Raw genomic sequence first — 16089 nt, 5'->3', positions numbered from 1 at the left:
TTAATCATCGTCACGTGCGGGTACACAGACAGGCTTTTAACCTGTGAACTGATCTCTGCGGTAAAAAACTTCACAGAAAGCCGCTTCGCCAAAGAGGGAAAATGTAACTCTTTCAACTGACTATTACAGACGCATTCCTCCTGCATGTTGGCACGTCGCTCAGGTCTGTCAACGTACCACGAGCTGACAATACCATGAATTACACATTCTCTGATGCGTCTGACCAGATGCATGTCCTGGCATTTTCATGTTATCTATTTTAATCATACATATATATATACAGTATACGTATATATTGTCTCAAAAGTTTTGGCTCGACCACTTGGCGTTTGGAGCAGTTGTCCGGACAGCCAACCAGTTGCTGGTGTCCCCGTACATCAGGGATAACCAAGAGAGTGAGAAGTGTCCCAGGTTCACGACAGAGGGAACAGATGAAGGAAGGCCACTCCATAGATCAGGTCTTTACGACCACCAGCCACACAGATGAGAGGGTAGGCCTGCTGGGGCCAGAAGTGTCCTTCTGTCAGGCTTTCCCGTTCTGACCTTCCCCACGTGAGAAGAAGGGAGGGGAGCGAGGTGGCCCTAAGTCATTAGGGCCCATATAAACTTTTTGAAGTAGTGACTGAGGGGCTAGGTATGCAAGGGTGATAAATTTGGCCTTAAATACAAACAAGGAAAGTGAAAGAGCTCCCAACCCCCTGACAGAAAGATGACTACTTCTGAGCAGTGTTCTCTGCTGTTTTCCTCACCTTCAATAGACACCTGCCAGCTGTAACTTATTGTTCCCTCTGTAGCTCACAGTAGGCCTGCCATTGAAGCCCTTCTTTGATGTTTTTCTGGGGGGGGGGGGGTGATGATGGGGATAGGTGGTGGATGGGGAGGAGGCAGGAGGTTAATAAATCTTGGACACTTATTTGAAACAACAAATTACACATGGTGAGATTGAGATGTTTAAATGATAGGACAGACAGTCGATGAAGAATTGATGATTAAATGACATTTGGATTTCCGGAATTCTGCAGATGTTTTGGGCCATCAACCTGAAAAGAAAACACATTCAACAGTTTTGTCCTGGATCACGACTTGTTTGGACGTCTGGATAGAAAATAGCACTTTCAGCGTCCATGCAAATAAGGGTTGAGGAATTCTGAGTGCGCACCAAGTAAAAGTCCGCCCTTCTAAATGTTTCTAGCTCCCTCTCATGTCCAGTGGGTGAGTGGCAGAGAGAGTGAGGCAGAGGGTGTTCCTCCACTTCAGCTCACCAAGGGACAGCTGACTGGCTGGGATCTAATTGCTCTCAAGTGAGGTCAGCAAGAGGCATTTATCTGAGTAGAGTCCACAACAACAGTGGAAGATGCACAGTCTCAGCCTGCCAGACTCAGGGATCCATCCATGGGGAGTAGAAGAGTCTCTTCACGCCTGCCTACAACACCAGCAGCAGCAGCAGCACAAGTGCCGGACTAGCTCTGCCACCAAACCCATCACCATACAACCGAGAAGCCTACACAATAAGACCTTTGGGGGGGGCGAAAGGAATACACCTCATTCAGCTTCCACCATCACTACCGGAGAATGTAAGTTATTCAATGTTGAGGGAAGGTGGGTGCTAGGGGGAAGGTGGCAGGGGTATGTGGTAGTCAAGATCGGCATATTGATTCAAAAGATTGTTGTTTTGAGACTTGTGTATATGTACATTTGAGACTGCATACACGTGTACATGTGGCTTAGGTTAGAGAGGGGATTACAGTCCAGACAGCTGCTTCCCTAATACTCCAAGACATAGCAGGGTTCAGACTAAGAGAATAATGTTACCTTTTTTTTATCTAATAGTATTTAAAAAATAAAAATAATAATAAAAAAATACAATTTGATATCCATCTTTATTTACCCATGGTACATGACCAATATTAGACAAGCCCTTAAAGTGGTAACTTCAACAGCAAACCAGAAGTCCTCTCTCAACACTTGTCGGTGAACAGTCAGCCTCAGAGTCAACGACATGTGCCCTAAATCCTGCTATTGTCTCCACAGCGACTGACTGCAGGGTTTTTCTAGAGATTATGATCTCCGCTTTCGGGATCCAGTCCTCAGAGAAGGGATCTGGCAACACATCCACCGCCTGAGGAATACACAGAGAGAGAGAAGTCCCCCCCATACCTTCATTCACCTCCCCCGTCCCCAGCCCTCGGCTAGAACCCAGACAGCCCAGCGTCTGTCTCAGTGTGGCCAGCGGGACTCCCTGCTGCTGGGAGAGGAAAGGGGGGGGGGGGGGGGGGGGGGGCAACGTAAGGTCGCAATTCAAGAGGTGACGGGTCGCAGAGCAAGGACCTGGGGGACGCGGGTCAAAGGGGTTGGTGCAGCGTACGGATCTCGATCCCCCCCGTTTCAATATGTCCTCCGTGGGGCCCCAGCGCGTCGCGGTATAATGCGCATATGGATGCTGTCATGGAACCTGCCAAAGCTGCTCTCGGGACTGTGCGTGCACGTGGCCTTGCTGCTGGGCAGCGTGTGCGTGGCCTTTAGCGACCGCACGCCGGAGCAACTGGCCGCCCTCATGAACTGCTCCAAGCACGAGCGGCACGCCAGGAACTACGACTACATGGAGGGCGGGGACGTGCGCATCCGCCAGCTCTTCAGTCGCACACAGTGGTTCCTCACCATCGACGACGACGGCAGCATCAACGGCACGCAGGACCCCACCAACTGCTACAGTAAGAACCCTTAGTCTCTATTAATGCTTTTCATGATTGAATGCAGTATACTCCATATACGTGTAAATATATATATATATATATCAAGTGATTGGTTAGAGGCCAGCTCTTGTGGTGCGTTTCAGCTTTAAAAGTTATCTGACAGTATTCGGTCCCAGATAGTGAAGGCGGATGGGTTGTGTCAGCCGGACCTGAGCTCGGAGGTGTTTACACTGAGTCAGTGCCGGGCTCTGGGCCCATGACAGCAGCACGTGGGAGGGAGTTTATCCACACTTTTAATGGGTCGTGTGTCTGCACTAGAGAAGCACAAAGTGACTGGAGTAAAATAAAGCAGGTGTGGGCTTTGGCCTGCCTAATCATAACACCATCTAAACATAGGCTGTAATGAAGTGAACGGAAAGGACTCTGGAAGGCTGGGGAGAGCCAGGGCTCCTTGGGAGAAAAGCACTCACGGGCCCAAGGGAACTGGCGCTTGCTCAAGGGTTAGACCCACGTCGGGAGGGGTTAGACCCGCTGCCTCAGACTGACGTCTGGGATCAGAGATATGGTCGACGGAAATAGAAATAGAATGAGTTATCACGCCGTGCCTTGAAAATGTGCAGTTACCCCCAGTAGCATCTCACACAAGCATGATTAAGGCAGTGTGTGTAATTCATAACATAGATACCGCCAGCTATGACTTGGATTAGAATTCACGGCAGCATCTGATAGAACAGTATCACTTCCACACAAAAAGAAACAATACAATCCATGAACGTAAACAGACCCAAGACCACTGCTCAGTGCCTAGTTACATAATTGCAGTATTGAGTACACAAATATACTTTAGGGCTACCAGTGTTTAAAAGTGTCATTAATATGGGCTATGAATGAAGGTCAGAATGAATTTGTAATCGGTAGCTAACATTCCATCGTCGCCGTGTGGCTTTGGCATGAACGATAAACCCTGGCATGACTGGAAAAGCAGAGGCTTGCATAACAATTGGCGATGAAAGGCAGAAGAAACAATACACGCAGATGTGTCTGAAGATCTCACGCAAAAATCACAAAGAAATATGACTGATGAGCCTTTGAAGAGACCCTCAACCGAGCTTGCATGCAGGATTTCCCAAGTGTACGCACGCACATGGACACACACACACACACACACACACACCTACACACACACACACACACACACACACACAAACACACACACAAAAACATTTCAACTTTTGTTCCTTACACAAACAGCAGTCCCTGGGGTTCAGTGTCATAACCCCAGGGGAATTGCAGAAACTTCTGAGACACGTTAAAGTCTTTCTTTTTTTTTATATTCCGTGTTTTATTTATGCAGGCCATTATCCAACCGAAAGGAGGACAAATCCATCAGATAAACAACGTGCTACAAAGTATACACAGAGTGGCGCTGTAGCAAACCTTGTTATGATTTATTTGAGAACAGTCTGCTTAAAAAGCTGTTGGCCAGAGCAGAGGGGAAAGTGCATGTGTGATATCAGTCACTGCAGATAATTCCCCACTTAATGTGCAAATATGGTCTCGGGACCACATAAAAATTGGCTAGATATGAGCTTTAATATTGATGTATCACATGCATGTCTGTGTCCCGTGTATGACAACGATAATAATCAAATTAATCAGAAAAATTGTCTGGCCCAGAAAAATAAATACTCTCAGCTGTCCCAAAATGATCTGAAAAGACGCTAGTGAAAAAAGGAAGGCTGGAGGGGACCTTGTTTCACATAAGAGCGTGACAAATCCACATGACAACTACAGAGGCCAGGCAATTTGTGCCAGAGTCCACTTCAATGATACTCATTTCACAAGATTGGATCTCACCCATCTGGGAGTGAGAATTTACTGCAGCATGTTGTTTTGGGTATGATATAACAGAGTGGTGGTGGAAGCAAATTTGATGAAAAAACGAATCAATCAAAGGAACACAGTTTCGGCTATATTTTATGGAAAACTGTGTATTTTCTGTATGTTTCTCATTTCAGGAAAGGGATGGTTACAATTCTTAAATCAACGTTGATTGTGCAAAATAATGAGCCGTGCATAAACTTTTCAAAATACAGTGGTTAGGATATAAATATTATCCAACAAGAGTTTATTTCTTGCATATATCACTTTTTATCAGAAGTAATAGGAGAATCCTGTTATTTTTGCATGATCCAAAAACCAAAGCAATGTGTAGTCTGTTTTTGTCCAAGGAGGAAATAATTAGGAATCATCCGTAAATGGTTTGTTTACCCCAAGCTGGCTAGCAGAATAAAGGCAAATCTTTCAATACAGAGAAATCAAGAAAATGCGGCAATGCCACTTGGAAATACATGGATGTGTGTTTGTGTGTGTGCGTGTGGGGGGGAGTTACAAAAGTTGCAATGGCAAGCTTAGAACAAATGGCATAGTAATGTTAACAACCAATGACAACGGTAAAGACATGTCTGGCTCTAAACAGTGGCCTTTCTGCACCCGGCACCTACAAAAACAAATAATTTGAATGAGAAATGTGCTGTGACAGATCTTTTGATTCTACTGGGTACTTTTTACAAAATATTAACATGAATACATGCGAGAACTATAGAAAGGCACACCTGGGATATGGTGTGTTTGTGTGTGTGTGTGTGTGTGTGTGTGTGTGTGTGTGTGTGTGTGTGTGTGTGTGTGTGTGTGTGTGTGTGTGTGTGTGTGTGTGTGTGTGTGTGTGTGTGTGTGCGAGCGCGTGCGTATGTGTGTGTGTATAGGAAGGGGGAGGGGGGCTGTCAAATGAAAGAATTGCATCCATGTCTTATTTAAAACTATAGGTCTCATCCCCTCCAGAACCATGACAGTATAAGAACTGTATTCATGGCTTAGAGAAAAATATCAAAAATGACATATTTCAAGGTGTAAGAGGAAACATATACCACAGACAATTGTAATTTAAATAACCGTTTGTCATCTGGTGGCTTTGATTGCATGACTTGTGCAAAGGCTATCTTTAATATTGATTACTGTTGTTGATCCCTGTGTCTGGCTCTACATTTCCTTCATGCATCAGGCTCAACCGCTGAATCTGTACTTTTCATAGTATATGATTGATCTTTTTAATAAATAAGTAGTTCAAACCAACTTAGGCTTGAAAGGAAAAAAACTATTTGAGGTGATGTAGCTCCTGGGAAAGTGAATGACTAGTCGGCTACTCAATCATCAATCCACATTGTTTGAATTGCTAGAGGAACACGCATGATTGTCCTGAAAATGATTGTCCTTTGTTTGATTCACAGTAATGAATATCATACTTGGAATATTTCCTTTTTTGGATATTCTTTGTTGACATGATGATAAATCATTATAAAGGATAATAATTAATATGACTCAATATTAAATCAATCGATTAAGGTGTTACTTGCCTGGTCCCAGAAAGATTTTCATTTTCTTTTGAAGGCATAATGGCCTACTAACGTATTTTTTTATCTATAACATTCTCATATTAACGGCCACATGCCATTTATTTTACATGCATCTCCAAGCAACAGCAAACAAAATAGTTCAGCAACTATTCCCCCCCCCCCCCCCCATCAGTAGTGGAGAGCAGGCAGCGGAGGTAGCGTGCAAAGCACATGGAAGGAGGTGGTTTCCTCGATCCCAGGAGACGGAGGGCGGGAGGGACGGAGGGAGGGCTGAGGGTAATCTGTCTCCCATATGTGGCGTAGCGTGGGCTGTGGTTTGTGTAATGGCCACCCAGGCCAGTTAACAAGGCCTGAACAAAGCCAGAGGGTCCGCAGACTGATTAAGCACAGGAACTCCCAACTCCCTCTTTTTTCTTTTTTTTTTCCTGAATGGAGCTGTATGTTTTGTGAATGCCCTGTCTAGCGACCTGGGAATCGCTTGTCTGCTATCACTAATGACGACTCTCCGCCACTCTGTCACACCTGGCAGGTGTCCTGGAGATCAGAACAGTGTCCGAGGGGGGAGTGCTGGCCATAAAAGGGCTCAAGAGTCAGTATTATATCTCAATGAACAGGACCGGGCAGCTCCAAGGCAAGGTAACCTTTGACATTTTGAAAAAATATAAGGACAATTTTGTAACACTAACCTTTTGCAACAAAATGCTTAACAAGAACTCATTGTAGGATTGAATTCTTTTTTCTTCGCAGAGGAACTACAGTGAGAACTGCAACTTCAAGGAAGTGTTCCTAGAAAACTACTTCAACGCCTACTCCTCCGCCAAGTGCACTCGGAACGGCAAGGAGATGTTTATCGCGCTGTCGCAGAAGGGGAGGCCCGTGCGTGGTCGGAAGACCAGGAGGGAGCACATAGCGTCCCACTTCATCCCCATGAAGTGCCGGGAGGAGGAGAGGAGGGTGGACTGACCCCGGAGGGGCCGGTGACGGACGTACGGCAGCATCACTGCTGCAGGACTTTCACCGTCACCGGTGCGGTATCGCATGCGCAACCTGACGCCAAGCTTGTATGAATAAATAAAACATCACTGATTTGGTTAGCATTGCATTACACTCTCGGTTGGGATATGTTGTGCTGATTTGTTTCGGAAATCAACAGGTGTGAAGTGTGCCATACTGCAAACTACATGTTCTGTCCAGCATCTCCACTCAAACAAGTATTGAGGCATCCTGTTGGAAATAAAATACAAATATTTCCAAGCATCACTAAATTTAGTACACTAATTGAACAGTTATTGATAAGTGAGTTAATAGGAATAGTAATGTTCTGTTCTATTATAAACAGACACGTTTAACCAGTCAAGAATAAAATTTAAGAGCATCTATGCATTGTCACCAGTGATATATAATTATGAGACAGATATAACGTTTTCTCCCTCAAGAAACCAGGCTTGCCCAATGAGTGAAAGCAAGCTGGACTTGACTCTTCATGGCACAAGTGCGGTGAACACAAGTGATGGATGGGAGAGGGTATTCACTGAAACGGTTTTCCAAACTGTAGATTAGTTTGTTGAATTGTGGTTTATGCCTTTACAGACATTATAAGCTGCTATCAGACCACGTCTTGTTTATCAAAGTGTGACGCTTCCTAAAAATATATATGCAATAAAGCGAGAATATTCTGCTGCTCAGAAATGACCCAGATTAAAAGACTACAGTCAAAACATTTTAAATATTATGTTACGCCGTCTTTCTTTCCTCATCACAATTATCGACTAGCCTATATATAACATGGTTCAGATATGTGTATTCTGACCTATAAAGAAACAAATATTTATTTGAGGAGAGCCCTGTCTGTCCTTTCTGTTTAAACATTCCAGGTTTGCCAACATATATGATCACACTCGAGTTTAAAAGTAACATGTACTGAGTAAACCATCCATGTATGCCCCTTCGCATTCTCAACAGGTGACTCTCTTCAACTGCATGATATCACTGCAATATCTTCATACTGCCATATAGCATTATGTTATCTGGTTGTAAGTTATTTGTTTTATTTATATAAAAAGAAAAGATCAGTTACATGGTGTAAGTTTCCTTTTTTTAACATGTACATTTCCCTACCTGGATAATTAGTTGCCAGTGTTTCATTTAGATTAAATGCATTAGATGTGTTAAAGGGAAAATATGTATTTAATTTATTGACGAGGATGAGAAAAGAGAAACTGGAGCCGGGAATATTCTCCAATTAATATTTACACAATATGTATGCCTTTGTATATATATATTTACATTGACATTTACATTTAGGCCATTTAGCAGATGCTTTTATCCAGAGCGACTTACAATAAGTACATTTGTCATAAGAAGTGAAACAATTTATCGCTTTCAGTACAGTAAAGATGTTCATCGAACCAAGTGCAAGTACTAACAATCGCTATGCTAACCCATTCCCCGTGTACAGCAATGATAGCAGCTACTGCAGATGCTACACAATTAAGTACTATGAATAAGTGCAATGTAGACTAAGTGCGTACATTAAGTGCCAGGACGTACAACATACAATGGTGGCCGGAAGGGGCTGGGTAGCTATGTAGAGTCGAGCTGAACTCTGAACAGGTGAGTTTTAAGTCTTTTGCGGAAGCTGGTGAGCGACTCTGCGATCCTGACATCGGCAGGGAGCTCGTTCCACCAATGAGGTCCCAAAACATAGAAAAGTTGTGACTTTGTTGATCGACCTTTGCTCTTAGCGATGGCTGTACCAGACGTCCAGCTGAGGTAGTTTAGCGGAGGGATCGAGCTGGGGTGTGTGACTTTATATATATATTCACAAGTTAATTTACTCTATACGTTTAACTAAATCGTTAACATTCATAGCACTGACCACGTGGTGAATTGAAACCATGATACTAATTCTAATACTAGTACACTTAGTAATAATAATACTAAGTGTACTAGTATGAAAACATTTACTATTATGACTATTCATATAACACATGAATTAAGTGACTAAATAAATATAAGGATAATCTTGATGGATCTTTTCTCAGGACATATATGGTGATAAGAGGATTTGGAAAACATCTTGATGCAGTTTCTAAAGCAATGTACTAATCTTATATCTCCTTTGACTATAAAAAACACAGTGTACACCAAAATAATGCCATTAAATTGAATAATCAAGCTGATAAGCACATAAGGTACTACTGCAAACCTCCGGTATTAGTCATTTATCATGTCATGGCAAATTTAAAGATATTGTGGACAGTCAAGTGTTATATTATCATATGTTTATGTTATAGTGAGTGAAGCCTGAGTGCTATCACAATGCAGTCCACTGCTGCAGACTATCTGGCAGGCTGCCACAACTCTCTCACACTAACACACACACACACACACACACACACACACACACACACACACACACACACACACACACAGTCCCAAAAACACACACACACACAAACATGCCTAGAGAGCACTTTATGGGTTCACATCTGGCACAGAGAAACCCTGCCAGATAAAGAATGACTCATGTAACGAGTGCAAACGCCTGAAATACAACATTGGAGAAAGGTGAAGGCTTCTGCCAAGTCACGCAAAGTTAGTCTTAGCAGATCATTTGTAACATGCTGAAGATGTAAACACGTTTCAGACTCAAGGCTGTGTCTTCCCGAGGGAGCCAAGCAAGGCTGCAGCCAACAGAAGCTCACAGGAACCCCTCCACAGACACGTAGCAACAGACGGCAGCATGCAAGCCGTGGCCCTGTCTAGGGCATTGTTCACACCCACGGCGCTATAGTCTGCAGAGCTAAATGATCCACCTCACATCAAACTATCACGTATCAGCAACAGCGGCAGAGATCAAGGACTACACCTGTAGGAACTTGGGGCTAAACAGCGAGCATTATGTACAACCTTCGTGTGCTGCAGAGTAAAACATCAGAGGTGGGCTGTGAATTTGTATATGTGTATATAAGGTTAAGTTCAAATATCAGGGCCTCGTGCGTCCTGTAATTTAAATAGCGTCTGGAGACACGAGGCAAAGGAGAGGTTGGGTTGTGGTTTTTGGACGCAGAGGTGTGAGTGAGAGGAGGTGGGTGAGTGTGTATTTGTGTAGGATCTCCGTTAGTAGCTAGGAGAGCCATGCATAGTAGTGGGAGACTGAACTTGATGCAAAACACTTTCAGGGGCTGTGAACCTTGATTACCCCAGAAGAAATCTGCTGTTACGCAACCCAGGGAATTCTGTGTTTTCAGCCTTAGCACGGAATCCTCATTTCCCCAGACCAGGAGAAAAAAAGAATAACTTAGTGGTGGTTGGGGGTGGGTGGAGGAGCGGGGGGGAAGCCTACCCCCCCCCGTAGCTCTCTGCCATTTCACACGGCAAATGAAAACCATGCATCGATATAATCTGTCATCTGTTACACACGCATACACACACACACACACACGGACACAAATCGATCTGAAAGCTGAGATGTCAAACAAAGTTATCCTTGCATGCCTGCAGTTTGAGAAAGGATTTGATCAAATAATATTGTTAGAATAAAAGTGCTTGTCATGTTTATAACCCTCTCAATATCGCATTTTTTTTATTGTTGAGGTATTATTATCGTTATTATAACTTAAATGATCAGTAATTACTAGTTATTATTAACTGAAAAGGGCTCACTCATCATATTTTCATAATATGGTCACAGCACTAATTTAAATTGGACTTTTAGACAATTATCAATTAGATCTATACGATGACTACTGCAGGCAAGATGAATTCCCCGATATAATTAGGGAAGAGATGACCTGATTGGTCCGGAATTTGGCGAAATTATTATTTGCCGAAATTATTATATTATTCTCACAGCACATTTCACTCACTGATAGATGACGGATTGCTATGCCATACCTAACAAATTCTACAAAAATAATCGTATCTGCAGCCCCTTTAACCAACATTCAACTTTGAGTCTGCTGCTGGTGAAATGGAAGATAGCTTGTGTGCTGCAGAGGTGTGATTCTGCCCATAGCTCTCTGGGTTTTATTGGCATATTAGATAGGGAGAGAGGCCTAAGACAACACCATACCCCAAGGGCTCCCTGACAGCTCCAATAAACTGACTCCATGGAATGGATCTAAATAAATGGTGGGCCGCACCATGCAACAACAATGGGACTATTTTTAAGAAATATAAACTTGGTGACGACTAACATTGGAGAAGATAAAATGTTTAAGCGGTTCCTTCGAGGGGATGAGCAAGTGATGAGATGGCTTTGAAAAGGCTAACTGTCCAAAACTGTTAGTAGACTCTTGAGCTCAATTTATTGTGGTATGAGTTATGCACATTCTTTTTAAATGGCATGTGATGAGCTTATGGATTCTAGGCTGCAGAATCTGCTGAACACTGTGCTTTCATATGACTCACCATTCAGTCAGTTTCTTGCACGGTGTATTGATTCAGCCAACTCAGACTCCAACTCTGCCAAGAAAACCTTTTTCGACTTTAGAAAATGAAATGAATGATTTGAGAAAAACACATGAACATAAAATATGTGATATTGAAGACCGATTCTTACCGGAGGTTCAGAGAGAAACGAGATCTGCAGAGTCCTTTTTGAAGTTGTCCCACTCGGAAAGGCACCATTGTGTCACGGGACATCTTAAAAGCACAAATGTAGTTCCAAGGTTAACAGGTTGATCCCCTTTATTACTAGCACTTGCCCTACAACATCAAAATCCTACTAGTTGTTAAAAGAAATAATCAGAAAATAGATTTTTAATATAATTTTATCTAAGAAAAAAAGGTGCAAACATGTTTTTTCTTTTAAAAATCGGCAAAACGCAGTTTGTTCAAGATCTCGAGCAAACAAATGTACTGCAATATAATTTGAAGAGTTGGGCCAAAAAACGGAATACCTCTTTATTGACAGTTGGGATAGATGCACATGCATATCTGGTGGTTGAATAGGCACTTTCCTGAAATGTTTAGGGGAGGTCCTGATTGTAAAGTTGTAATTTGCATTGAACTTACAGAAGAGTGCATCTGTAAGGATCCAACGCAGAAAAGGAAAGGTCACTATGAGGAGTTTCCAGATCCTTTGGAACGCTGTCTATGGAAATGATATGCAAGAACAACCTCACAGCTAATGTGGTTAAGTTATAAACAACGTGAGTCTCATTAGTTTCAAAGCCCCAGGGAATCCAAGACCACCATACACAGAGGGTTCTTACACGATAGCCTACACATCTGTGAGCCGTCTGAGTGGGTGCGTGATCTTGACTTTCATAACGTGTGTGACAGCACAGGTATCTTTGAAAGTTAACAAGTCTGTTTTACATCACGCTAATCACATCGGGCTTCAAAGAGAGAGGGGAGGGAATGCGTACTCGGACTAATAAATAAATAATACACCACTTTGTCTTCATTAACCTTGCTTTTGTATTGTTGAGCCAAGACTTCAGCAATGGGTCATCTGTGTATACACAGAGTAATGCAAGATAACTTTTTTGTCTGCTTCCCAAACTAAATGGTTGCAGCACAAAAGTTTTCCAACAGTTGGACAATAGCTCGTAAAAGGGATACTTTATAACCCAATATCTCGAAAAGAAAGCGGATAGTGCTTCATGATGAGAACAAAGTCAACCTGAACCTCAACTTGAAATATTTTCAAAGGTTCCATGGTCCTTATTGTCTACTGTGGGAGCTATAGGCTGGTACAACACAGAGAAGATACATGTGCCTCTGAGATGGTCAGTTGCTATTGAGTTCGGAATATATGTTATATTATCAAAATATTACTTTGTAAAAGAGTATATAAAGAAAAAAATATATAAAGGAAAACCCACATTAATAGGACGGTACCTGGTAACTTCACAGTACAGCTGCTGCAGGTCGTGCTATTACTTGTGTGACTGAAACTGACTGCAAGTAACATAAATGAGTGGGTCTATTGACTCTAAAAAGAGTGTATCCAAACGGAATCGCCCTCATGCCGAGGTCATTTGGGTAATATTTCTTTAAATCTGTGACGTTGCTGGTCAACGGTTGCCAACCAATGGCGGCAACCAAAAAATGAGAGACTTCCGGAGTAGCGGAAGACGCACGTGGACGCGTCCGATGTTTACGTGCATCATCCACGTCAACGCCTTGTACCATATGCTAACTTCTCAGCAACGTTTCATTGACCAAAGCATTGATAACATTTCCATGTCGATAACAGTGTGAGTAAAGGCATTTCATATATTTTCGGTCTGTAGACGTGAATGTGTCCACAGTTTGTTCTTAGCCTCCGGTCAGGTTATGTTACGTTAGTTCCGCTAAACCGTGTTATTAGCCTACTTAAGTGCCTCCTGTGCCCCGTGTGGAGATGAACGAACACACGTCGCTAAGCAGTGACACTTTCATTGCCGTGGATGGTTGGGGACGAACATGGACTGGGCTTTTAATCATTGATCTCCCATGTCTAAATAGTTATCTGAAAGTGGAACCCACTGTATCCATGGTTGTGTCATAGTAATGAACGCACTCTGTTGTTAGGCTGCGTCACAACACAACACACACAACAGAGTGGGTACTTTCAAATAAGCTATTGGACTTTTATCAGTCGTTAAAAATACCACTTTACTTTCGTCCCCAGCCATCCACGGTGGGCACGGTGTGTGAATCCATAGCGATGTGTGTTCATGTTCAGGCGGCACAATGGAAAACCCAGCTATGAGGTTATCAGGGAGAGGTCCATAGATAATAATGCCAATGAAATGACTGCTGTTGGCATTATAGAGATGGCTGACAGTGAAAGGCGTTAAATAGGTTGATTTGGAGAATTCCACTTAACGAAATGTATGCTGCTCTGTAATACTGTAAACATGGGGCTTCAGCGTAATCTATTTATCATAATGATAACCTACCGCAAGCGAACCGAGTCCGGGCTAAAGTGATAAAAGGATTTACTTTACTGACTGAAAGAAGCTCCTGTGTGCGATGCATCGGTTGCAGAGAAGAAGGAATATTTTCCCTTCGTTGTCATCCAACTCAGTGTCGTGTTTTGTAAAGTGATCAATGAGTTTATATAGAGCTCTTTATAAGTATATAGTCAATTTACCTTTTATTATACACGATTTGCTCCACCCAACCATTTGTCCTGATTATAATCAGAAAATCATTACCACGGTATTCTAACATTTTAACTGAGAGGTGGAGAGAAGGCTGTGTGGGAAGCAATGTGTATTGGAATCCTTCCGAAATGTCGTTTATTTGCTATCCTTAATGTTGTTTATATTGCACCATTTTATTCCAGCTATTGGTGTTGACATCCTCACATCATAACACGGTCAGAAAAGGGCTTCTAAACCAAACCATGAGCTGTTTGGACCAAGACAAGGCCCTCTATCTGAAGCAACCCTCTAGTGACTCCTCTATAACACACAAGCCTGCCGTGCAACCTCTACATGGATTAAAGTTGGCATCGCACGCTGTACTGGAGAAAGCGCAGCAGTGCGGCAGGTTAAAATGCGCCAAATGTGGGAGATCACGAATGTTCTTTTGCTACACATGCTACTCATTAGTGGGTGTCAGCCAGCAAGAAATCCCCTCCGTCAAGGTCAGTAGAAGTTTAGGGTTGACTTGATTGTTCCTCTGTATACGATATGCTCATTGGCATCAAGGAGTACACTTTGTCTGGGTTTACAACCGTTTTATTTTTAAAAAGCAACCTGTTGTCATTGAATTTTGCAAAAAGCAGTTGTTTTGATCACATTTCTGTTACTTATCTTATTATTACATAAGATCTATTATGACATATTTATGTCATAAGCTTGACTAGATTGTTCCTATGTGTTATTAAGCTTCCAGTGAAGATAGACATCATCAAGCACCCCAATGAAACAGATGGCAAGAGCACCGCCATACACGCCAAGATACTGGCCCCCGATGATGTCAACATATACACCTACCCCTGCATCCCTGACTTTGAAACCGACCAAGTGGGCATAACTCTTTACTCTTCATAGACTGACTCCCGGGTCTAAGTGCTTGTGAAGGAGACTGGCAGGAGTGTAACATTCATTTCAATTAAGTTCCATGGAATTCATAAAACAGCTTTAGGGTTTGTTTCCCTCTGTTGTAAATACGTTTGTAATATCTGCAACTTGGTATCTTGTTATTAATGTGAAATGTTTTCCCTGTAACTGTGGTTATCCTTTTTATAATTGTTTCTAGGTTCAGTGGGTTTTAAACGTGTTCATATGCTAACTTTCCACATATCGAAGTACTTAACATTACAGACTATACCGTGTGTCTGTTTCAAATTGTTGTAGCCTGCCTTTCCATCGTATGTCTTCTCTCTCTAGGTTGTTTTGGTTTTTCCAGGGCCAGGGTCAGTCCCAATGCAGGACTTGGTGCAGCATTTGAGGGACAGCTTGGATTGTGAGCCATCCCCGAAAAGGCCTAAAACTGAGGAGACACAAGGGGCCACACACGATGTCCAAGACCCAGGGTCAGTGGCCCCAGATGGGGCCAAGGACTCGGAGCCAAGGGTGTGTCCCCTCAAGAGGGTGGTTGTCATTGACAGCACATGGAACCAGACCAACAAGATTGTCACAGACGAGAGGCTGCGAGGTAATTGTTGGAGATGTTGGCATTTGTGAGATCTGTACTGGCAGTCATCACAGGGTAGGCTGTGTAGCATCAGCTCACGCGATGTTGATGTGGGCATGCAGGGTGACGCACGCTGCTGTGTTTCTCACTCCTCAGGCCTGCCCCGGGTAGAGCTGAAGACCAGGAAGACGTGTTTCTGGCGCCACCAGAAGGGCAAACCGGAGAGCTACCTGGCCACCATTGAGGCCATCTACTTCTTTCTCAAAGACTACCACGAGCAATGCCTTGCTCAGGAGTACAGCGGGGAATACGACAACCTCCTGTTCTTCTACGCCTACCTGCACACACTCGTCAACAGTGCCAAAACAGCCGCCGGAAGAGACTGAGAAACTCAATGA

General features: G+C 43.1%; 2 protein-coding genes across 2 annotated transcripts; both read left to right on the top strand.

Annotated features, from left to right (window-relative positions):
• The first annotated feature begins 2303 nt into the window (after positions 1-2303).
• Positions 2304-7838, top strand: fgf7 (fibroblast growth factor 7). The gene is made up of 3 exons (XM_079736198.1): positions 2304-2711; positions 6636-6742; positions 6854-7838. Exons 1-3 carry the CDS (start codon positions 2426-2428, stop codon positions 7067-7069), a joined length of 609 nt encoding a protein of 202 aa, XP_079592324.1. The 5' UTR covers positions 2304-2425; the 3' UTR covers positions 7070-7838.
• Positions 7839-13215: 5377 nt separating this feature from the next.
• Positions 13216-16081, top strand: dtwd1 (DTW domain containing 1). The gene is made up of 5 exons (XM_079736882.1): positions 13216-13317; positions 14394-14696; positions 14941-15078; positions 15445-15712; positions 15848-16081. Exons 2-5 carry the CDS (start codon positions 14454-14456, stop codon positions 16075-16077), a joined length of 879 nt encoding a protein of 292 aa, XP_079593008.1. The 5' UTR covers positions 13216-13317; positions 14394-14453; the 3' UTR covers positions 16078-16081.
• The last annotated feature ends 8 nt before the right edge of the window (positions 16082-16089 follow it).

The sequence above is a fragment of the Pollachius pollachius genome (assembly GCF_949987615.1).
Source record: "Pollachius pollachius genome assembly, chromosome: 5".
Taxonomy (NCBI): domain Eukaryota; kingdom Metazoa; phylum Chordata; class Actinopteri; order Gadiformes; family Gadidae; genus Pollachius; species Pollachius pollachius.
This window is presented reverse-complemented; position numbering and strand designations above follow the sequence as displayed.